We start from the raw sequence: 25,847 nt of genomic DNA, 5'->3' as shown, positions 1-25,847 counted from the left end.
TATCTTCCTGTACACTTAGTTTAGTTCTGTACATTTAGTCATGTTTAGATCTGTTTAGTTTAGCTACTATTTTTGACTGTCTTAGCTCATGCTTAGATATGTCTGGTTTTACTTCGGCTGTATAGCGGGCCTAGGGTACTTTTAGATAGTTTGGTACCGTTAGTTTTAGTTTTAGCTTAGTTTAGTTCTGTACATTTAGTCATGCTTAGATCTGTTTAGTTTAGCTTAGCTTATTTAGACAATTAGTTATCATTGTCATGTTTTATCTTAGTTATCTTGTACCTGCATTATCATGTTCTGTAACTCTGTCTGTAATTTTGTTCTTGTGTTGTAAAGCACTTTGAGTCGCCTCGTGCTGAAAAGTGCTATATAAATAAATGTACCTACCTACCTACCTACCTACTAGCTGCCTACAGTTGTAGTTGTATTATCATAAATTTAATTACAAAATCAATCCATAAATTCATTAATTAATACACGATAAAATTAAAACTACTGTCAAAACATGTTATTACATTACATTTTTATTTTATCGAAACAGAGAACGCTCTGAAAGCTCTCAAACCAACATCTACAAAGCAGGCTGTAGAGCGTGCAGTTGGGGCAAGTAAAAAGGTGATGAGTGCCTTCTCCAACTCATGGAAGAGGAAACATGACTTGGCCAAGGCTCAGGCAGTGCTGGGCTTGCCTCCCCGTCAGCTCATCACTGAAAACCCCACAAGATGGGGTTCACGGCAGCAGATGATTGAGAGGTTCCTAGAGCAGGAGAAAGCTCTGTCACAAGTCCTCCTTGCAGACAAGAAGGTGAGACATGGACACTGGACATTACACACTGATTCTTTTCATTGTGGATTCTGATTATGTTTGCAGCCTAGATTCACCTCCTTATGAAAGTAACCTATTTCCTTTACTATCTGACTTAGGTAAGAAATCAGCCAAGCTGGCAAGACATGATGGTGCTGGAGTCCATGAACAAGGCACTGTGTCCATTTTTTGAGTTTATTAATGCTTTATCAGGGGAGAAGTACGTCACTGTATCTTTTCTGAAACTGGTACTGCACCTCTTCAACAACGAAATCCTCAGCCGGAAGGATGGGGACACAGAGCTCACAAAAGCAATCAAAGAGGGTATCCTCAAGTACCTCTAGTAAAGTATGACGACGATGCCATGAACAACCTTCTAGACATGGAGACACTTGTTGACCCCTGATTTAAGACAGTCTACATGACGGAAGAGAGGGTGGAGTTCATAAAGATGAGAGCTGCAGCAGAGCTGGTGGACATGGCGGCGCCAGCACCTAAAAGTGCAGAAACAGCAGTCACCTCAATTTCACCACAAGCTGCTGAAGATGATCCAGAGCTTCCTTATCCAACAAAGAAAACAAAGAAGAGTTTAGGTAGCTACTTCAAAAAGGCACTAGCAGCAGGCCAAAGCACCATCCATGCTCAGCCAAGCAGAGCATCCATTGAACTGGAGCTCTCCATGTATCTTCAGGCACCTGGGCCTGACTCAGAGACCAACCCTCTGGAATGGTGGAAACAGCACGAGTTGAACTTCCCATTGGTGGCCAAGCTCACCAAGAAGTACTTGTGCATTCCTGCTACTAGTTCTTCATCTGAATGGGCCTTTAGTGCGAGTGGGAACATCATTACATGCAAGAGGTCAAGTCTTAAGCCAGATACAGTTGACCAACTTGTCTTCCTCGCACTCAACCTGTAAATTTAACAGAAACAATATTTCTACTTCTACAAAGTAACCTTTTATGTTTGCACTTTTTTTATGGTTCATGCCTTAAACAGAGTTATGTTCAACCCTGATAATTACTTTTGATTCTTTATATTGCTAATATGGTTTGCAAACTTTGCACTATAAGGTTAGATTTCACAAACTTGAAATTGAAAAAAAAATTATAACTATGTTTTGTGCAAAAATGTGTACTTTTCTGCTCAGAAACTTGAAACAATAGTGCAGTTTAAAAAATGTTAAAAATTGAGTTTATTTTGATAATTCAGTTTAAATACCTGTATAATTTTGAAAAAAAATGTGAAGCCTACTGTAGCTCAACCTCAGCCTCATCTGTTGTCATTTGATACATACTGCTGTGCTAATATGCATTTGTGAAAGTTCAGTTAAATGTCACTTCAAAATAAAGTTTGAAAAAAGTAAGCAATGATAATATTTTGACATATTTTTCAGAGAATACCTGAAAACGTACTTAACTGTGGTATATTGTGATATATACGTTATCATGATATAAAATAGTCCATATCTTGATATAGGATTTTTTTAATATCGCCCAGCACAAGTCCCATGTAGAATTAAAATTTATGTTTATCTATGTTTAACTATAAAGACTTGAAACTTACACTTTCTCAGAGAGAACATCGTTAAGTTTTTTTGAAAAAAAAAAAAGTTAAACAGAGACATACTTATGCTATAATCTTGGGCAAACAAATATATCTTCTTTAGTGTTAATATAGTTTAATCCCAAGAACTAAAGCAACAGAAACAGCAAGTTACACCAAGACAGACACATGAAGTGGTCAACTGTGCTCCAACAAATGTTGACCTCCTTTTGGCAAACCATCACTTTTTGGCACACCTATTTAGAATGAGGGCGAACAACATTTGTGTGGCTGCTGATTGATTCAGTTTATATGTGATGAAGGTGGGCTCTATGGCCTGTGTCACAGGCAGAGGTGCAACAGTTAGTCAGTTCAGGTTACCGTGCCTCCATCAAGGCCCTAAGCAGCAGCTTAATTCACTTATAGGCAAGTCCGACTTTGTGTGTCGCCCAGGATACTCTGTGAGTGGTGCTCCTTGAGTATGGGAATCCAATACTATGGGCTATTTGGTCTCTAAACAAACAATGCGAGAGTCTGGTGTAATGGGAAAAATACTGTTTCAGTGAGTCTTGCTGCATATGACCACCATGATTTAGTTTAGTTAGGAATGCCTTTATTTTTATCCTGATAGGGTTCCAGGATGTATGTGTTATCTGATCCTTTTGTTTCCCCCTGATCCCTCCTGACTGTATGAAAATTTACCAGGATATAAGGGATGTGTTCTTTATTTACCTCCCCTTTTGGTCAGCTATCTGACCCTTCTGTTCCCCCCTGACCCCTCCTCATCCTACAAGTGGTATAAGAAGGGGGAGCTATCTGTAATGCTTCAGACTTACTCTGCTGACTCACCTCAGCTCAGTGATTCTCAGCTATATAGCTTATGAAAAATATCCGAAGACAAAACTCTTTGTTGTCCTCTTTGTTAAAGAAAATTCCACAACACTGGTTTGCATTGCCGGCAGTAGGTCAGACCTCTTCAGGGTGGGAGTTGGACTCTGCCAAGAATACCCGTTGTCACCAATTCTGTTCATAACTTTTATGGATAGTATTTCTCAGTGCAGCCAGGGGGTGGAAGGGGTCTGATTCTGTGGCCGTAGGACTTCATCGCTGCTATTGGCAGATGATGTGGTCCTGTTAGAATTGTGCTGTGATATCCAGCTCTCACTGGAGCAACCAGCTGAGTGTGAAGCAGCTGGGATGATGATTAGAACCTCCAAATCTAAGGTTAGTAAAAGGGTGGACTACTCTCTCCGGGTTAGAGGTGAGGTGCTGCCTCATCTGAAAAAATTTAAGTATGTCGGGGTCTTGTTTATGAGTGAGGTAAGAATGGAGCGCAAGATCAACAGACAAATCGGTATGGGTTCCACAGTATTGTGTACCCTGTACCATCCATTGTGGTGAAGAGGGAGCTGAGATGCAGGGCAAAGGTCTTTGACGACTGGTCGGTATACCTCTGGGTAGTGAAAGAAAGAAAGAACGAGGGTGCAGAAACAGGCGGTCAAAATAAGTTTTCTCTGAGAGTTGCTGGACTCTCCCTTAGAGATAGGATGAGAAATTCAGTAATCTCGTGGGAACTTGGAGTAAAGATGAGGTGAGGTGATTTACATCTGGTCAGGATGCCCCCTCTACCACTAGCAAGGTGTTTCTGGCATGTCCAAATGGTAAAGGACCCCAGAGAAGACCCAGGACACACCAGAGAGACTATGTCTCTTGGGTGGCTTGGGAACACCTTGGAATTGTCCTGGGTGAGATGGAAGAGGTGGCTGGGGAAAGAGATGTCTGGGCTTCCTTGCTGAAGCTGCTGTCCCCACAACACAACCCTGGAACAAGTGGTAGATATAGATGGATGGATGGATGGATGGATAATCTTAACTTGAGATATGATGGAGTTGAAGCTGTCTTGGTCAAACATTGAAAATGATGTTATGTGGGATCTTATGTAAAGATAGACCTGGTCATTTGTTATTGCTCTTTTGCCTTTGCAGCAGGCAATAATAACATCCAGATAGAAACATGAACAGGTGATAAAACACAACCATAAACTGATATAAAGGAGATTTTTTGTTGGTCTGTGTTAAAAACTTGATTTTGTAGTTTGATGTGAACAGTTGGGTTGGTGAAATGGTTTACCTTTCACAGTTTGGTCCAGCATAACCCTGCATGCACAGACACTGCATTCTGTCATTCTTCTGCACACAGCCCTCTGCAAAACTACACACACAAACAGAATACAAGTTTAAACACAACCATTAAACATCGCTCAGTTACACCAGGGTTGTATAGATTGTAAAGGATAACCTTTACCATCTGAAAAGAAATTTTTTCACTTTGAAAAAATAAATGAAGTCAAGAGCCACAAAATCAACTTTCAGATTTGAAAAAACTCAACTCAGTGATATGGAAAAAAAGCAAAAAAACTACACTTCATTGCATTCTGACTAGAAAGACAAACAATTTGTTAACATTTATTGTTTAATGTTAAAACAAAAAGCCCAATTTTAAAATCTTGGCTTTATGCACTTTAATAAAATATAAACAGTAAGTATATTTTAAACTTTTATATATTTTGCTTATATATATATATATAGAGAGAGAGAGAGAGAAATAAAGGTTTGCATCAGATGTTGGGGAACCAGGACATTCTGATGAGAAATGGGCTACTGGAGCAAAACATTCATGGACAAGGGCAGAGAAATCAAGAGAAGAGCACAGTCCTAGGAACAGGTAAGATACTGCATCGAACCCTCAGTCTTCCAGGCCTCTGGTAGAGGACCTCAGCTTGAAGTGGAAGTGGAACCACCCATGTGGAACAAATATGGCGAGATGAGAGTTTTTTTTTTGCTTTTATATATGTGTGTGTGTGTGTGTGTGTGTGTGTGTGTGTGTGTATATATATATATATATATATATATATATATATATATATATACGTATACACACACACACATTACGTAAAACTCCCATCTTGTCCTATTTATTCTACATGAGCAGTTCCACTTTAGTTCAGGCTTGAGTCCTTTACCAGAGGCCTGGAAGACTGAGGGTTTGTGCAGTTTGCAGCTGTTCCTAAGACTGCATTCTTCTGGACAGAGATCTCTAAGGTTATTCCTGGGATCTGTTGGAGCCACTCTTTCAGTTTGGGGGTCACAGCACTGAAAGCTCCGATAACCACTGGTACCACTGAGGCCTTGACTCTTAGCAGCTTCTCTGTTTCTACTTTCAGCCCTTGGTATTTCTTCAGCTTCTTGTACTCCTTCTTCTTGATGTTACAGTCAGTTGGGATTGCTACATCTGTATCACCACTGCTTTCTTCTGTATCTTGTCAACTACCACAATGTGCTGTTGGTTAGCCATCGCATGTTTGTCAGTCTGGATCTGAAAGTCCCATAGTATCTTAGCCCGGCCATTCTTCACCATGCTTGGTGAAGCCTACCCCTTTAACTGTGGGACTTACAGTATTTGATATATACTTGGTACAGATGTTCCTGTACACTATTCCCGCCACTTATTTAGTGTTCCATGTATGCTTTGCCTGCCTGTATCTTGAACTGGATGGTCTCAGGGGCATCTTTGCAGAGCCTGCATCTTGGGTCCTGTTTGGTATGATAGACCCCAGCTTCTATTGTTCTTGTACTGAGGGCCTGCTCTTGTGCTGCCATGATTAGTGTCTCTGTACTGTCCTTCAGTCCATTCTTCTACAGCCATTGGTAGGATCTGTTGTCAACTCAATTAAATTCAGTATATCTATATAGCGCCAAGTCACAACAAAAGTCATCTCAGGGCACTGTTAAAAACATGCACATACATTATAAAAAGCCAATTAGTAAAAATTAATCTCAGGTTGACTGTACACAAGCTTGTTGTGATTCTCTGTGATGGTGTCAGGATATTTAGCAGTACGACAGTGCGCCTCTTAATCTGGAGTACCTTATGTATGAATACGTAATGTTTTAGTACCACTTGCAGCATTACGGCTCAGTTAATAACCCAAAGATACACCGGCTTCTCTACCTCTCACAATCTCTCTCTTTTGAGGGCTTCAGAAGGGTTAATATCTCAGTTCATTATTTTGCGGCGTATGGCGAAACTTTTGTTGGTCAAATAAGACCTAAACGTGTCCAGTGCAGAGCCTTTGATACCACATAGTTCCCGCCAGGAGGTCAAAATATTGTGGTCAACTGTGTCAAAGGCAGTTGTCAGGTCTAAAAAGCTGAATATTCTAAATCTGTACCACATTTAAAGATCATTAAAATCTTTTAAAAGTGCAGTTTTGGTGTTATGAAGGGCAGTTTTAGTGTTATGAAGGACATCAAAAACATTTCAGTAATGTCATCTGATTTTAAAAATGACTGTGGCTGAACAAAAACTGTCGTTCATAAAATTTTTGAGGTAAAAAGGAAGTTTTAAAATGGGCCTAAAATTAAAAAAAAATAAATTATGAGTCAAGGTAAGTTTTTCTTTTTTTAGCAACGCTAAATAACTGCATTTTCACCTAAAGATAAAAACTAAAAACTCTCCGAAGCCTGTTCGGTTGAAATTAGGAATGATGAATGAAGTCAAGCTTGTTGTTTATATCAACAAGCTTGATAAAAAGTGTGTTGTTTTTGTCTTAATAAAAACAACACAGAAGTAATAATTTTTGGGTAGAAGGATTTTGTCAATAACTCTGCTGACATTGTTGGGCCTTCAGTTTTAGTTATTGATCCTTTGTGAGAAATCTTGGTGTAATCTTTGACATTTCATTTAAACTGGATAAATAAGTCAATTCATTTGTCAAATCAGGTTTATTTCAGTTACATCTCCTAGTCAAGGTTAACCCCTGCTTCTGTTTCAAGGATTAAAAAATAATTCATATGCATTCATTACAACACTTTTAAATTAATAATTAAGTAATTCTTTGTATAAGAGCGTAGATCAGTTGACTCTTTATCATCTGCTCACCTTTTAACAGGAACAAAAACAAAATATGGGCATATAACACCAGTTTTGGCTCCACTTAATTGGCTTCGTGTTTGTTACAGCATTGACATTAAGATTCTATTGTCATAGCTTTTTATGGTCTGGTTGCTTCTTATCTCCAGGATCTTTAAAAACACTATTCTTCATCTTGAACTCGGATGTCAAACAACCAGATACTTTCAGATGTTCTATATTCTAAATGTAAAAGTACCGATGATTGTGCTTTTGCAGTTGATGCTCCTGTTTTATGAAATAATTTAACTTTTTATATAGTTTCTGCTTAGTCCTTAGAAAACTTTAGGGTGACATTAAAGACAAACTTCTACTCACTGGCCTTTAATTCAAGTAGAGCAGGACAACTTGGTCTATCTGTGCTTGTTTTTATGGAATGTTTTTACTATGCTGTTTTATGATTTTCTCTTTTTTTGATGGTATTTTTTGTATTATTTTCTTTTATTTTACTATTCTTTGTATTGCTATTTTTGCTATACTGCACTTCAGAGGAGCCATTGTTGCTTTTAAAGTGCTATTTCAATAAAATTACACTGACACCGACAAACCTTGACTTTTAAATGCCAGTGTTAGTGAAGTGACCTGGCATATTTTTCCTTAACATTTTATTTCTAAGTCACAAAAAAACAGAGGAGCCAGGAGAGGAAAAGGGGGTTAAAATGGACTAACTTGTTGGACGGGGCCCTCAGTGGACAGGGACAACTGGAGCAGGATACAGCTTGTCCATCCAGACTGTTGTTACCATGGAAACCACTCTTACATCTCTCACAGTGGTTGCCGATAGTATCATGAAGGCAATTCTGATGCACAATGAGATAAATAAAAAATGTTGAAAGTAGGTTTAAAGTAAAAAAACATAAAGAAGCTTATGAAAAATTTTGTATATTGTTAAAGATGCTCACCATACAGATTCCAGAACCATCTAGACACTGGTCCGAGTGTCCGTTACAGCTACAGGAAACACATTTTCCCAGAAACAGCCCAATGGTGTCTCTGTAGTAACCTGGAGCACATGTCTACACAGAGAATGAGGAATGGTAAACACACACAAATAAAAATACTTCAGATGAGGATGAACATTTCTTTTTAATGTGATTCTGAGATTCCATCAAAATTTCCACAAACAACAGAGATATTGGAATGATTCTGAACATGTCTCATTTTCAGCTAACATACACCCACAGAGTTTTTAAACCACAAAAACTTGTCATCCAGGTAAGGACTTAAGGTGAACATGCATGGAGTATGACGTGTCTTTTGAAATAATTGATGGCAGAACAGTTTCGAGTCTGCGGGCAAGAATTTTGGCCAAAATTTTGGCATCTGTATTTAGGAGAGAGATAGGTCTGTATGAAGTGCATTCCACTGGATCTTTGCCCTTTTTTGTAATAAGTGTGATACAAGCTTCGTAGAATGACTGAGGGAGGGATCCATGTTTAAAACAATCAGTAAGGATGGAGCTAAGCTACACAGAGAGTAAGTCTGAGAATTGTTTAAAAAATTCTGAGGGTAGACCGTCCGGTCCTTGGCATTTGCCAGATTGCATTGAGGCTATTGCTAGGGAGACTTCTGACTGGGAGTTGGGTTCATCTAACTTGTTCTTAAGTTCTGGTGAAATTACAGGAATGTGAAGTTTAGCTAGAAAGTCGTCAGTCATGTTAGTATTGGTTTGTGATTGGGAGCTGTAGAGCTCCTCATAAAAGTCCCTGAATGCATCATTAATTAGCTATACTGCTATCTTGTTTTCGAATTCTAGAAATAGTTTGCCTTGCCCTAGAGCCCTTGAGCAAGGTTGCTAATAGTTTATCGGGTTTGTCACCATGCACATAAAATTTGGATTTGTCGTGTAAGAGCAAACGTTCAGCTGAGTACGTTGACAATAGGTCAAGCCTTGTTTTAAGTTCAACACATCTTTTGAACAGTTCAGGACACTGATTCAGAGCATATTTTACATCGATCTCTTTGATTTGCTGAATTAGGTTGTTCTGTTCATAGGTGGACTGTTTTTTAATTTTTGCTGAGTAGGCAATAATCTGGCCTCTGATGTAGGCTTTAAAGGCATCCCATACTATAAGGCTGGAGGTCTCTTGAGAAGAGTTGGTAACAAAAAAGAAATGTATCTCATCTTGAATAAACTTTACAAACTTGTCATCCGACAGCAGGGTTGAATTGAGACGCCATGGTCCAGTTCTTAGGGGGAATTGAGGAAGGGAAAGGGACAAAGTAAGTGGGGCGTGGTCTGAAATAACTATGCTTTGATAGTCACAGGAACGAACCTGCTGCAGCCATTAGTATCTGTAATAAAATAATCGATTCTAGTATAAGTTTTATGTACATGTGAGAAGTATGAGTACTCCCTCTTGTCGGGATTTAAAGTACGCCACACATCGCACAGTCTGTATTCAGACAAAAAGGTTTGGATGACTGATGCAGACTTATTTATGAGATTAATTTTAAGGGATGAGCGGTCTAAAGCTGGGTTCAGCCAACAGTTGAAATCGCCCCCTAGAACCAGTGAATATTTATTGAGGTCAGGTAGGGAAGAAAACAATTGTTTAAAAAAATTCTCATCATCTGTATTAGGAGCGTAGACATTCACCAGGGTGACCAGAGTACTATGCAATTTCCCACTTACTATAATAAACCTGCCATGTTTATCTGCCACCACATTCTCGGCCTCAAATGGAGTATTCTGGCTAATCAGTATGGAGACCCCTCTTGACTTAGCCTGAAAATGGGAGTAAAAGCATTTTCCTCTGCCAAGAGACGACCCCCGTCCGAGCTCCTGATGTGAGTCTCCTGCAGAAATGCCACATCTATATTAAATCGTTTAATATGGGAGAAAACCTTCCTTCTTTTCACTGGGTGGTTTAAACCTTTGACATTCCAACTTAAAAAGTTTAAATGCTGACTCATCTAGTTTCAAAGTTTGTGCTTTAGCTTACTTTGGTAGGTACGGTAGCAGTACGGCAGGCAGAGATTGAAGCAAAAGAGGTGAATCAAAATTACAGTACCCTGCAAGACCCCTGGCTATGACCTTACCCTCCCCCCAACAACCCTCCCCAAACATAAACAGCTGCCAAACAAAAAACAACAATGTGGCAGCAAGCTCTTCAAAATTAACATTCTCGGAGATCCAATCTTCCAGTGGGTAACAACCTCGGAGTCAGAGAAACAGAACTACCTGTAGCAAACTAACCACTGCTCCTGGTGGGCATGTAGTAGGTATAGGTCCCCCCGCAATGATATAGACTTTCGAGACATACTTTACTGGCCTCCATGAACACTATAAAAAATAGCAATGTAATAAAATTTAAAGCAACCACAAGAAATAGTGTGGAAAGAGGCTCCAGACATTGTTGGGACAGAACAAACAGGTATTAATGGAGCTGACCATCTATTCATAAAGTCCAAAACCAACCAAATAGGATGGCAAGAATAAGTCCATTGAAAATGAGGTAACATGACAGCAGGCTATTTTTACAGTACCTATTGTGCCCTGAGGCAAAGCAGCCCCTCTGCGTTTCTGGAGTGAGCCCTCGACAAAACGTTGTTCCTTTATTGGTCTTCCTGTGATTTTGGAAGCCTCTTGATGAACTGTTGAGCCTCCTCCACCGAACCGAGAAATTTTTTGGCACCGCTGGATTCCGTAATGCGAAGACGGGCTGGGAAGAGAAGAGCTGGCTTCAGGCCCCGTTTGTAGAGCTCCGACATGATGTGCTTATACTCCGCACGTTGGGCCAGGACGTCTGGGCTGTAATCCTCAACAATACAAAGAAACGCACCTTTGTAATCAAGCTTTCCTCTCTTCCTGGCTTCCCGAATGATGAGTTCTTTGGTCAGGTATCGATGCAGGCGAAGGATCACCGGGCGAGGTGGACGTCCTGCGGGCCGTTTAGCTGCCAGAGAGCGGTGGGGTCGGGAGCACTTCTTTCCCAAATAGCTTGCAGAGAAGGTTGGAGAAAAAATGAGTAGGTCGCCCACTTTCAGTGTCTTCGGGCAGACCGAGGATGCGGATGTTCTGTCGTCTGCTTTGGCTCTCCAGGTCCGTCACTTTGTCTTTTAGCTTGGCGTTGTCTTCACGGAGAGCAGCACACCAATTCTCGAGGTCGGCCACTCGCTGGCCCAGATCTTCTGTTGCGAGCTCTAAGGAGGAGACTCGCTCTGCCTGTTCCTCCAGGGTCTGCCGCATCTGGCCTAGCTTGGAGCTAAGCATGTTGGTGGAAGATTTGAACTCAGATTTCAGATCCTCACCATGCTTTTGAAGCAGTGCGGTGATAGCCTCTAGCGTTAAGCTAGCGTCCTCCTTCTTACTCCCTTTCGCGCTCTTACAGGCCATCACTAGTGGGTAAATAATCAAAGAGCATTAGCCAAGATGTTTTTGTATTAATGGGTGGCGTAGAATTAGCTTTCTGTGGGGTGAATTTGGTTAAAAGGCTGGATTTTTCCGGAGCAGTCCGTTGCTACGTCTACCCTGTCCGCATGGCAAACCAGAAGTCCCAAATAGAAATAATTTTGAAAATCCTAATTGACCTAAAATGGGAAAAGTTTATTCTAATTTCACATCAGACAGTGTGGGAAAAAATGCATGTGTCTTTTTATATTGTGTATGTAAATTTCTGGTTTCAACTGTAATTCCAATAACAGAACACCACTGAGGTTCAGCTCAGAAAGGCCGTTCCTTCCAGTCACATCTCTCCAGGTTACACTGTCGTTACCCACATGGGCATTAAAGTCTTCGAAAAGAATGATAAAGTCCCCAGATGGACCTCCTAACACCCCCGCTAAGAACTCCAAATGGGCTGGGGACTCTAAATTGCAGTTTGGCTTAAGCAACAGTTAGAGCCCATCCCCCACTCAAAGACTTAGGGAAGCTACCTTCTCAATTAACTAAGAAATCTCCAATGCACAGGCACCAAGCCGGGGAGTTATAAGTAGCCCCACACCAACCTGGTGCCTCATCATGGGCTACTCCAGAGTGAAATAAGATGTAGCCCCTCTCAAGGAGATTGGTTCCAGAGCCCAGAGTGTTGAGGTGTCCACAACTATATCTAGTTGGTACCTCTCAATGTCATGCACAAACTCAGGGTCCTTCTCAACCAGAGAGGTGACATTCCATGTCCCAAGAGTTGGCTTTGGTAAGCTATGGTCAAAGCACAAAGGCCCCCCACATTCGGCTGCTGCCCATAGCATCAGTCAGGCATGAATACTCCTCCACCACGATAAGGTAGCGATTCACAGAGGTGTTTCAACATGTGATAAAAGAAGATCTGGGAATATAGGATAGATGCCAACACAATTCCCCTTAAAACTAAATCAACAACCAACCCCCCAAAATTGGAACATAACAGCCCCCCTTCTGGTTGTTGAACATGTTGATGTGTATTAAAGCCGGGTGCCAGAGGCCAAATTTTATATTAACACAACCATGGATTGAATTTGTCACTGAGATGAAAGCTGCCTTCTGTCTGGCCACAGTCGATGTGAAGTGTGGGAAAATGTACACCCTTTTTCCATTGTGGAGCAGGGGAAAGCCTTTCCAACATGACATAGAAAAATATTCCTGGTTTGAAACTGTTTCACTCTCCAGACCATCAATCATGATAGCTCACCATCCCTTTGGTTTAGCACATAAAATGCAGTAGGCTGAATCTTAAAAGAATATCTTGTCAAGCCACATTAGATTATTTAAAAAGCTCAGCCATAAACTCCGTAGATCATGGGCCTTCAAAGCCCTCCAACCAGCCCATGGGTCAAATATTATTCTGCCTAGAGCGTGTCTGTAAAATAAATCTTTTTATTCATGGACTTATACAATATAATACATGATCTTGAGTATGGCCCAGCAGAACATCTCTGTGGGCCATTCTCCACCATGTACTGCTTCTTGGATCTTCTGAGTAAGACCTTGCCCCAACCCTCTCTTCTGCACCTCTCTGTTCCTCTCCATCATCATCATCATCATCATCTTCACCTCTCTTGTCCACATTCTCCTCTTTGGTGATTGACTTGCCATGTCTGCCTGCAATATTTTTCCCAAAATGACAAAGTGGTGGTCAGCAGAAATTCAAACCCTCCTGGGCAGCTAGGTTTTTGTGGCCTCACTAGTGGAATTATTCCTACCTGATGTCATCTCTGCTCTCCTCTACAGCAGCTGATCACCGACCTCATGTCTGTCTCCTTCATTCCCTCTCTGTGTTCTTCTCTAAGTCACATGGTCAAACAAGTATTATTTGATAGCTTTAAATAAATTACACATCTTGCTAATGCACTTTTTTAATATAAATAATATTTCTTAATTAATCACTTGGTATTAAGTGGCTGTTCCTACACCCTAATATTAGACCAGCCTGTCTCCTTCCTGTCTGTCCTGATTCTTTCTCTCCATCTTCTCAGCTGAATAACATGAACTTTGTGGTCAGGAGGTTTAAAAAATACAGCAGTCAAACCACATATAAAAACATGAAATCTTAATTTTAAACGATATTCTTGTTGGACACCAGTTAGTGATTGGACACCTCATCTGATCAGACTTATCAGATTCATCACAGCAGCTCTGTAGAGTTATATCCCAGAGAAGACATTTAAACTCTCAACTTCTATAATTTATCTGCTTTATGATTCACCATCGAGTTCAACAAATGATTACTGTCTGAACAACAAAATAAAGCAAACAAGTTCCTTTATTTTTCCTGTTATGCTGTGTTCTATTGTAAATACTGATCAGTAAACAGTTGTAACCTGAACATTTCCAGGCCTCCTCTTGACACAGGTTTCATTGAAACCTGACAGAACTTCCTGCTGTCTTTCAACCACTTTGAAAAGCAAGCTTTCTTTCATCTTTACCCTTCTGCCTCTTCAGGTTTCTGCCTCTCCATCTTTAGCTCTCTGTCATCAGATGACATCACGATTCAAATGAAAACAATTGCACTCCCGTGCGTGCTCGAGAAGAGCGCGACAGGAGGGGAGGAGAATTAGCGGAGGGCGCCTAATCAGTGATATGTCTCTGTTATCGATCATATAATTTACACATTCGCAGACAGATGGTAAATACAGAAAATGCTACTGGATTTGTGCCACTGTGGACACAGAGTGGAGCGGGTCTCGGGTGTTAGCCAACATCGATCCAGGGTCTGATGCAGTTGTTGTGATCCACTTATCAAGCCGTAGGTCTCTGGTTTTAGAATATTTTTTTTGGTTTGTTGGTTTGTGTTCATATACATTGGCAACGTTGTTCCGCAGTCATGTCAACAAAGCATCTTGTCCAGAAACGAATTAATGTACGTCTGGATGCTGGACGCTTTCAGGGAAAGTCTGACAACAGAATATTGCTCTTGTAAATGTTTAACCACTGCAATAACAATGCGCTCATGGTGTATCCTTCAAAGAACTTAACCCATGTAAGAGAAATAAATAATTCCAAGGGTAATACCAATAAAGAGAGAGTTCTTTTCTTAGAGTTTACAAAGTAATTGCCATGTGGGAAAAATTATAAAAACGATACTCTGATGTCTCATTCTTCTGAAGGCAGCATAGAGCTGGAAGCCGAAGAGAAACACCATCGATACAGTTGCAGTTCCATGCTGGTTTTCATGTTTTAGGCCACAATATTTTTGCAAGTAGTTCAAAGTTTAAACTGATATTGTTGTGAATCTTTGATGTAAACTTTACCTTCAAGCAAACACCTCCCAAAAGAATATCAGCGCCCCCTTTTTGACAATATTGCTGTCAGCGCCCCTGTCATCCTCTCAACGCCCCCGTTGAGAAACACTAATTTAGATGATGGTTCCAGAAGGTTGACCACATTTAGGAATTGGCATTATATTGATAACAGAACAATAATGACGTTAACTTCAGAGTAAATTTCTTCTACATCTAGTCTTGTTCCTCACCTGACATGAGTCTCCATGGTAATTGGCAGGACACATGCAGATTTCCACATTGTTGGCATGACGTCCAATTGGCAGGTTCTCAGCCCCCTCCAATACGGCCCCGCGCAGGGACACGGAGTGGGCTGACTGAGAGTGGAGGGCTCTGATTTGCAGAGTTTCCAAGTTGACCAAAACCATCATCAGCTCCTCCCGAGATACAGAGTTACCTGTCTGAGCATGATGGAAACTTCCCTGTAAGGACAAAAGACGAGAGAAGGAGAAGAATCACTCAAACATTTCTGAGAAAATTCTGAAGGGTGCCAATGCAGCTACTGCACTAAATTCCCACATGTATCAATTTTCCTCTAGAAATCACAATAGTAATTTGAGATTATTGTTTGTAAAAACCTAAGACATGACAAAGTCAGACTATTGTAAAGAGTATCCGTAAGCTTCATTTTGAAACTGCAGGTTAAAACCTCTTTCTGTTTGTACTTTTAGGTTTTAAATCTCTCCTTCTCTGATTGCAGCTGGAGGTACACTGTGGGAGGTCTGAGCCACCTGTAAGCACTGTGGGACAGTGAAAGGACCAACTGCAGCACCCGCTGCTTGTTGGAAAGAATGATACTTGCTTTCATGTCAGTCTCCAAAACACCAGAGCACCTGCCCCTTTTGCTCCTTGCCCACAAGTCCTTTTGGTCAAAGTAATAATATTTATTTTTTTATTTATTCATTCTTTTCCTAAGCCCTCATCTGACACCTAATAACATGTATTAAAAATGTTATTTATGTTATTTTGTAAGAGAAACAACATGATAAGCCCTCCAGTCATCTTGTTACCTTTGATCTTTTGCAGTTGCCCCTCCCACTGCGAGATGAAGCGGCTTACTGCGGAGCTCAACATATATCAGTATTGTCCAGATTCCAGAACAGTTTTTGGTCAATAAAGCAGTAAGTGAGTGAAATTTTAAGATAGAAGTAGGGCAACTACTTGTCAGACAAAGTTTGATGCTGTTCTGAAAGGACCATCTTTACTGCCACTGTAAGTATAGCAAACCAGGCAGCTTTTCTTTATTATAGGGACCTTTATTACTGTACACTAAAAGGTTGTAGTGTGCCCCTGTTTATAGTTTTAACAGTGTAATTCTGTAAAGACAAAATAGGTCTGGTGATCTAGCTCTCTGATTAACATATTTTGTTAAATTTGAGGTTTGCGTATTGCAATACTTCCCTATAAGGAAAAGAGACCTGCAGAAGGAAATTGTTACCAATAACATATTTAATACACATGCATGGTTGTGTGTTCTATATAATTGTTTTCCCTAAATTTGATTTAATTGTATATCTCCTTGCATACAATTTTGTAATGCATCATAATAATGAACTATAAAAGCTGTGTGAACTTCTTGCTAATATTCTGTCCTAAAATCCGGTTATATGTGCCTTTTTTTCCAGCACCTGCCCCTTTAGTGGTCTCTGCACGGCCCTGCTGAAGAATGCGGTAAAGAGGTGGAAAAGAGGGGCTAAATGTTTTAATCTTCCTAGGGAGGCGACGTAACAGAAAATAACTGAGAAGCACTGCTATAGGTGAAATTGTCCCTGTAACTAGTCTGTAAACTTCATAATGGTGTTGCTGTGATGAACAGGGGAGCAGCTGTGTGTCTATAAAATATAGAGTAGGAGGATCAGCACACAGCCCTGTGAGGAGCCAGTACTGAGGCGGAGGGCTGTAGATGTATGATGACCCACTCTAACCCTCTGACTGTGGCCAGACAGGAAACTGTTGATCCACATGCAAGTGTAGTGTGGAAGCCCCAGGTCCCTTAGTTTGTCCACTAGTTTGTTGGGGAGAATGGTATTGAACACAGAGCTGTTTCTACAAAAAGCAGTCAAACGTATCTCCCCTGCTGTTCCAGATGGGACAATGAAACCTTGAGGGCTGTAGCTATGGTGTTTTCCTTAAATCTATTTGCTTTATAAGCAAATTAGTGGGAGTCAAACCTTCAGGGGAGAAGTGATGTGATTTGACCCCTAACCAGCTTTTCAAAGAAATGTATTACCACTGGAGTGAGTGCAACTGGCTGGTAGTCATGAAAAGCTGGAGATGTGGGATTTTTTTTGGCAGAGGGACTATGATGAAAGACTTCAGGCAGGGTGGGACAATGACTTGTTGAAAATCCTAGTAAGGACTTCAGCCAGCTGATCTGCACATTCATTCAGCACCTGTCCAAGAATGCCATCAGGTCCAGCAACCTTCTTCAGGTTAACAGCCTGTACCGTACACCTCACCTCATGCACCTCTACAATGAGGGTGAAGCCCGTTTATCTTAGCCACCATGATGCCTGACAGGAGCTGGCATATTGTACAGAAAGAGTAGTTCGATGGAATTGCCCCTTTTGGGTGGGTTTCATGATCAGGACTATCCAGGCTTTGGTCAACCACTCTGGGTGGGTCCCTTTCTTTAGCAGCTGGTTCATTTCGGCTGCTAGGCATTCATGGACAACAGCCAGTTTCTTTAGCTTATCTGTTTGAATCATGTCAGGCCCTGGTGCACTTCAACTCCTTAATACTGAGACTGTTTTGGATGTCTATATAGCCCCTCTATCTAGGCTTGCTTGTATTTCAACAGTGTTAGGTTCTCTGCCCCCTACAGCAGTGATTCCAAACCCACGTCCTCGAGGAACACTACCCTGCGTGTTTTAGTTGTTTCCCTGCTTCAACACACCTGATTTGAATGAGTGAGTGATTCATAGGCTTCTGCAGAACTTGAAGACTTGCTGGAGAGCAGGGAAACAATGAAAACATGCAGGATAGTGTTCCTCAATGACCAGGGTTGGGAACCACTGTCCTATAAAATGTCTTGTTCCAGAAACCCATTTATCATCAGACAATCCTGGTTCCTCAATATATGTTGCAGCTTTGTTAATCTGGGAAACATTTAATATTTTTCATTTTCTTTAATGAAAGTAATATAATTTATTGACTTTTGCACTCATTGGTTTCCTTTGTCTTTTGTTTACCTTTTACTAGTCTGTTGGGGTGTTCATATAATGCTATCTATTGGCTTACAAAGGGAAACATTTGTAACAATCACTGAATGTAAAACAAACAAACAAAAAACAGTTAGTTTAAGGAGAAAAAGTGAGAATATAGAGTTTTTTTCTTGAATGTAAAAACATATGTATCTTGCTGATTCCAAAAGGGCTTTAATGTGGTGTGCTGTGTTTGGAATCTGACATAAATCTCCTAGGTTGTGTTGCTTCCATAAAGGTGACTTTACCTCAACTATGTGAACGATTCCCAGGTGAGGCTCTTCAGGTGAGGAGTACTCTCTCTCCATGAACACCAGAGTCATCTGGTTCCCCTGCAGAGAGAGAAAAAGGTCATGGTAACCATGGAAACACATGTATCAACTGGGGTTTAACAACAATCAGTATCAAATCTGTCATAACAAACAAAAATTCAAAGTCTTGACACAGATTTTGATAATCATATCTAACTGCATTGCTGTATGACTCTTGCTGAAGAAGCTGAAACTGAGTTGTTAATACTAAAAGAAGCAAAACGGTACCTAAACGCTGAAAGTACCAAAAGGCTAGCTAAAAATAGCAAAAGGCTAGCTAAAAGCTAAAAGTAGCATGCAAAAACAAAAATTGAGCTAGCAGACTTTAAAGAGAACATGCTTTTTAAGGAATTCAAGAGCTCTCAATATATTTCTATGAGGAAAATATTAGTAAATAAAGTTAAATATTTTGAGTAATATAAAAGTTACAAAAATTGAAAGACAGCACACAACTTGTGAATGAGTTGAACATTTTGATATTTGAATGGCTAAAATAGCATAAAGATTGCAAAAAATGTACTTAAAAAACTATACACAGGAAAACAATAGTGTGAATGATAACTCAGCGTTGTGTGTTGTAGCTGCTGCAGAGATAAGACGTATCAGTGAGTACGTGTTTTACACCTTCAGAATGATATCAGGTCTGGAAGCTTCCGCTGGCAGAGGCAGTGCATCCCCTCTCATAGTCTGGATATGAAGTCGATACCTCAAATAACCTCCATAAGAGGAGATCTGGAGAAACACAGATGCATGATTAAAAAAAACAGGACAAACAGGATAAAAATATAAATAAACTAAATGCTTAGCATTTCTTGAAGAAATGTTAGACCGCTTTAGCCTAAATGAGGCTACTGAGTCCAGAACCTCTGTACAAGTTTCATTGAAAATAGAAATAAGTTCATCTGGAGTAAAGTTCTGTGAGTCAGAATTATACGATTCGCTGAACATGCAGGAGAATAAGGAGGCTGTCTGGAAATTTATTATGCGGACTCAGCGTGCCGCTGATCACACTGTGAGACAGTGTAACAGAGAACAGCACAGCAAAGTGGTTGGAAAAATGTGTTTCACAGATCTCAGCAATATGTACATTAGGACCAAAAGTCCAGGGTGTGTCCTTTTTTATGTGTTGTGCCCGACACCAATTGAGTCAGCCAGTTTTAAGTCTGTAGCTTAAAACTGGAAAAAAAATACTGCCTGTAGCTGCCGACAGGTGTATTTAGATTTATATACTGTTTCTAATCCTCCACCTCTGCCTATATCATACGAGGCAAGTTCAGAAAGAGGCATTTGGGAGGTAGAAGTTCTAAAAAAAAGGGCTCAACTCACCAACTTGAAGCCAAGTCTCAGTAAGACTGAGCAATCCTGTTTGTGAGCCGTGAATAAATAATTTAAAATTAACATTTTATTTGCTAGTGAGCTAGCATTTAGCAGGCCTAGGCCTGGGTGATATCCTCACAGACAGGTGGGGAGCTGTTGCGCAATGGCCAGAGGCGTCCAAAATCCACAGCGCGGTTCTCTTATATGTTTATGCAGCGGGGCATTCAGAGGCAAATGGCGCAAACTGACATCGAAATGCACAGGTGTCACTGGCTGGATTCACCAAAATCAATATGTTCCTTGGGTCGTAGTCTCAGAAGTTAACCTCTGATAGGCCTTGGCTTTTACCAGAGCGCCTCTGAGTTTCCTGCGTTTTCTGCTTCCTCTGCCCCACTTCTTTCACCCACTGACAGGTAAGCGCCACAAGTCAGATGACACAGAGATTAGATGAGGTGGCAGCTTGAATGTTTGATCCTCAAAGTTTTTGCTTAAGGATGACTCAAAACATTGATTAAGATCAATAAGTGCCTGTCGGTCATACACTAACAGTCCACAGATATCCTGGCATAAAATATAAAACAATGCAATAATGAACAACAAATTTGACAAGGTGGGCAGATGACTGCCGATACACACTGGCACCATCAGAAATGATGGAGTTGTATCTGTTTTAGTTAAATGTTCAAAATAATTTTATGTCCAATGTTATGTGATATATTGTTATAGCCCGCAAATCTATTAGTGCTTCAAGTATATGTTGTCGATGATTTTCAGCTACTACCACATAAACTTTAGCTCAATATCTGAAATAACCATTTTTGTACTGGTTTTGTTTGATTAGCTGTGGAAGCCACCTTGAATTAGGCTGGTTCAAAAAGTTACTCAGTTGGAGATGCACATCCAATGATTACAAGTTTCATTAAAATCCATCCAGTGGCTCATGAGATATTTTGCTAACAGACAGACAGGGCTAATGAAACAGTTAGAGCCTTTGCATACTCCATGAGAAGTCATGATGTTCTTACAAGGACATGGTACAACAACAGGAGAGTTATGAAGCTTGTGGGAAGAATTTTTGTGCATTTCAAATTCAGTTAATTGTGGCAGCCATCTTGAATCAAGTTGACTCTAAAAGGTAATCAGTAGTGGATGTACATCCAATAAGTTTCTGGAAGCCTCAATAAAATTTGTTCACTGGTTACTGAGACGTTTTTTTTTTTCCAACCAGGCAAACACACACACACACACACACACAGAGATAAAAACATTATTGCACCACCTTTGGTTTTTGGCAGCGTGTGATAAAAAAAGATGAAATGCTATAAAGTAAAAGGCAAAGATAAACCCAAAGGTTTAAGCTGATCCTGAGACCTACAACAGCGTTAACTGGAGGACTTCAGAGACGATGGTGTTCAATGGCAAGTTAAAGTCCACAAACAGGATCTTGGCATATGACATTGCGGCATCGAGATGTTCCAGGATGTAATGCAGTCCCATTGTTGACTGCATCACCCACTAATCTATTTGTCTGGTTTGCAAACTATGATGGACATTGCATAGCTCCAGTGATGTGTTAAAGATTTTTGTGAACATAGGGGCCAAGCCTATCTAGGCCAATCTAGGTAAATGGTGAGGTTGCATCAGGAAGGGCATCCAGTGTTAAACATTTTGCCAAAACAAACATGCAAGTTCGTCCAAATAACACCATACTTGATTGGTTAACAATGACCAACACTGATACTGTTAACAAAGAGGGCACCACTGGAAATTGTACTACTGTTAGTCAAAGACCATAAGGAGGGAAATGTGCCAGGAGACAGAGGTAGTTCAGGAAAGTCAAAAGTATTGCAGGGTAGTGACTCTAAAAGTAGAAATGACAGACAAAGCTAGAGAGCTGGCTGACATGAGAAAGGAAGGAGAAAGGAAGATGTGTTATCTGTGCAGGAGACCAAGTGGAAGAGCAGCAAGGCTCAAACACTGGGGCAGGATTTAAATTGATTTACCATGTTGCGGATAGGACAGAAAGAAAGTAGGGGTGCTCCTGAAGGAGGAGTTTGTTGTGATGGTTGTAAATGAAGAAAAGGGAGACAATGGGTAAACTCACATTGTTATTGTAGAGGTGCTATGACAGAACTCTCACTCTTCCTCCGCACTTCTAACACACACTCCTCACACACTCCTCCCTGCTCGATCAGCTGGTGCAACCTACCACCAGGCTTAGCCTCTTTTCTGGGGGAAACCCTGCATACCTATAAGTAATTGCATAAAGTTGTATGTAACTGTGGAACAATGGTCGCTTTGGCGCTGCTAAAGGACATCGCCAATAGAAGAATTCGGAGGAAGCGTGTTTTCAGAGACACATTTGTACTTGGCTTATTAGTTGATTTGGAGTCCAAGTGCAAATATATATTTTGGAACTTTGCACTGAACTGGCCCCAGTGTTACAGAGGGAAATGCGGAAGAGCCATGCATTAACAGTGTAAAGTCAAATCTTCGCCACGCTGGAGTTCCTTGCATTCAGAGCCTTTCCTTTCAGGCAAAGCTGGCTGACAAGTCAGGTCGTCCGTGCTTGGCCAGCTGTATAAAATGGGCTCACCCACAAGTTGCCCAGAGATATCAAACTTTCCTACAGTGTGGCTGAAATGCTCCACTGATGTGCAGCAACTTATTTCTTAACATAATTTATTTCATAAAAGCATTCTGAAAGTACAAACCTCCACCAAAATATAATGGAACTCTGTTCATCAGTTTTTAAGTTACCTTGCCAACAGACAGATGGATGAACAGACAAACAAACTAACACTACCAAAAACATAACCTCCTTGGAGAAGATCATAAGCCTCTAAGTTCTACCAAGCCATTGAGTGGCTCAGCTTTTACAGCAATTATGTTATTAAACACATGGAAATGCCTCAGTCTCAGAAGTGTGCCCCGGTTCACATTATTTATTTAGAAAAATAATGTGAAAGTTTTGTACAATAAGTGGTGTCTAACGTAATTGGCTGAAAGGTGATGGGCTGCTGTCCTTCACTTTGCTACTACCTTTATGTCTGACCATGTCTGACAGCTGCAGCTTCACACACACTCCATGAACTTCCTCATTTTCTTGCATCTAGACATAATTTTTGATTACGCAGAGAGGCGAATCACACATGCAGGATGTATTTGCATATTTAAATGGAGGTGTATCAGGGAAGGAGTCTCAGTGCTGTAATGGCAGAATTTACTACAAGGTAACACCTGTTGTTTATAAGTCCTGATAATGTTATGACTTCTGTTCCAAGTCCCATGGGTTCTCACAGAATGAACTTGTTTATAGAAGTGATGTTGAATTTTCTTCCCTTGGGAACCAGACTGACTTGCCTTTCCCTAACTCCTCCTTCTGGTCCAGTATTTCAATATCTTTAATAAAAGCTCCTGTGTTGACTTGGGGGACCAGAGCTTTGATTCGGAGCTTCCCTGTTCAGAACTGCTCTCTATATTCTGTGCACATTATATAAGTAAACCTGCTTGAGTGATTTCATCTAACAGTGCCTGGAAATTCATTTATTGCTGCCACAACAGTGCGCTCAGTTCAATCAGCGGAATGTATCAAGGAAAGGTGCACCGAAACATTAATGCATAAGGTTTGATAAATGAGAATTATTTTGTGTGTATGCACTTTTCAGATTTTGTTCATACTCCAACTTTTAATATGAAAGCTGTGCACTCTTTCATTTATTAGACCAGGGCAGCCACCAACAGGGGTGCAGGGGGAGTGAGCAATGCTTGTAATAGGTAAAAAAATATATAAATCTATATTTTATATATATATATACAGTTACCTAATACATAAAACAATTTTAAAAAGCTTGCGTTTTGATCAGATTTTTAGTGATTCTTTCTCCCTGCAGGGTAATCTCATCAATAAGAGGATGCAGCTCAACGCCCACACACACACACACACACACACACCTTGTCTCCCAGGTACTTGTTTGGTGCATGCCAGTGGAGGTCCTGGTAGACATCAGGAACATCACTGAGGTCAGCCTCCACAAGATCCTGATCAGGGTACACCCTCACTGGGACTTCCTGTCTGTCTGCTCCAAGTAGCACCCAGCCCTCCATGTCCATGATCTACAACACACAAAGGTGAAAAAGTGGAAAAGATTGTAGAATCTAGGATAGGAGCCGACCTACTGACCATAACTCTTTATAGGTTGAATGAACAGTCTGCCAGCACTTTCTTCATCTGATAAATCTTAATGTTATTACTGTTATTACTCATAATACTTTACATAACACACACTTCTCTTTTTTAAAGAAAATCTCAAAGTGCTACAAAGAAAAATACCTTAAAAAGTACAATTTAAAAAAACAATTAAGCGGCTAACATTAAGAAACATAGAAACATAAATGGTTGTATGCTGAGGAGCTTTCAATGTGTCAGGAAGAGCATTCCACAGGTAAGAGGCAGTAGCACAGAATGTTTTATCACCCATAGTTTGTAGTTTTGACCTGGGAAGATGGAGATGGTTTGAACGTAAGGAGTGAAGAGAACATGTTGGACTATGGGGGTGAGAAGTTCTTTAAGACAGGAGTGAGTGTAGAACAGGTGTTATGTGATCATACTTTGGTACTCTCATCAGGATGCAGCAGCAAAGTTTTGGATGTAACGGAGTCTCTGGAGACTTTTTCTTGAATCCCAATGAAAAGTGCAGCACAAACAACAGTATAAGTTCAAGCAGACAAAGGCATGGACCAGCTTTTCTGCATCGGAGAGGGTGAGGATGGGATGAAGTTCGGAGATATTTCTGAGACAGAGAAATAAGATCTTGCAGAAGTGTTTGATATGATTATCAGATGTGACCTGAGGATCAAATTTTACACTAATGTTTTTAATTGATGAGGAGAGGGGAATGTTGTGACCCGAGAAGGAAATGCTGGTTCTGGCTGGTTCTGGATTATGAGTGGGTCTAGTGAGGGATGGGTTCCAACTAAGATAGCTAAGATGGTCTTGAAGCTTTTTAGCTGGGGAATGTTGTGCTCCATTCACATCTTTATCTCATCCAGATAGATGGTGAGTTTTGTAGAAGATGATGAAGACAGTAAAGATGATAATGATAAAAGTGAACTGGCAGCTGTAGTTGAGTGTCATCAGCATAACAGTGGACAGTGTCAATGAGTTCAATGGTATAATGTAGGTGATCCAGAAAAATGCACATTTCAGCAGTTTTAAATGCAGCCAACAAGTCAAGCAGGATGAGGAGTGATGGAGAACCAGCATCCACTGCCATCAGGAGGTCATTTGTGACCCTCAGAAATGCTATTTCTGTGAGCAGAGTGGAAACCAGACTGAAGTTTTTCAAAGAGTTCATTGTGTTTTAGATGATCCTTAAGGGGATCACCTCTGCTAGACCTTTTTTAGTAATTGTCCGGCAACAACTTTTTCCAATACTTTAGAGAGAAACAAAAGGTTGGAGTTAGCTTGTATTTGGCTAAGACATTTGGGTCAAGAATAAGTTCTATAAGAAATGGAGTAACTATGGCTTGCTGTAGGGCAGGTGGAACAAAACCAGCTTGCAGAGAGTGGTTTATCACAGTGGTGATGAGGGGACCTATAATGGAGATGTTAGCTTTTTCATGGCTGTATTAAAATGGGGTCCAGGGTACAAGTGGAGGGCTTCATCATGTTAATGACATCCTCTGCCTCTGGCAGTCTGATTTCTGGGAAGCCATTTCACAGTTGATACTTCTTGAATATGAATAGTCTTAATATGCATTATTAGGGATGTAAAGGTTATCAGATTATTAGTCATCATCAGGTTCTGATTAAAGTGTTGCTGAATTATGATCCACATAGGACCGGGACTTCAATGCTCATGTGGGCAGTGACAGTGAGACCTGGAGGGGTGTGGTTGGGAGGAACGGCCCCCCTGATCTGAACCCGAACAGTGTTCTGTTGTTGGACTTCTGTGCTCATCATGGATTGTCCATAACGAACACCATGTTCAAGCAT

General features: G+C 40.6%; 1 protein-coding gene across 2 annotated transcripts in view; it reads right to left on the bottom strand.

Annotated features, from left to right (window-relative positions):
* The window catches only part of lama5 (laminin, alpha 5), a 311,767-nt gene that overhangs the window by 113,792 nt on the left and 172,128 nt on the right, over positions 1–25,847 (bottom strand). For both annotated transcript variants that reach the window (XM_037977106.1, XM_037977105.1), the window contains 7 exons: positions 23,804–23,965; positions 19,157–19,264; positions 18,470–18,553; positions 15,210–15,440; positions 8,220–8,333; positions 7,987–8,117; positions 4,477–4,557 (listed from right to left, as the gene is read on the bottom strand). In XM_037977106.1, the coding sequence (XP_037833034.1) occupies positions 4,477–4,557; positions 7,987–8,117; positions 8,220–8,333; positions 15,210–15,440; positions 18,470–18,553; positions 19,157–19,264; positions 23,804–23,965 (911 nt within the window). The remainder of the gene's footprint in view (positions 1–4,476; positions 4,558–7,986; positions 8,118–8,219; positions 8,334–15,209; positions 15,441–18,469; positions 18,554–19,156; positions 19,265–23,803; positions 23,966–25,847) is intronic.

The sequence above is a fragment of the Kryptolebias marmoratus genome, linkage group LG8, assembly GCF_001649575.2.
Source record: "Kryptolebias marmoratus isolate JLee-2015 linkage group LG8, ASM164957v2, whole genome shotgun sequence".
NCBI classification, from domain to species: Eukaryota; Metazoa; Chordata; class Actinopteri; order Cyprinodontiformes; family Rivulidae; genus Kryptolebias; species Kryptolebias marmoratus.
This window is presented reverse-complemented; position numbering and strand designations above follow the sequence as displayed.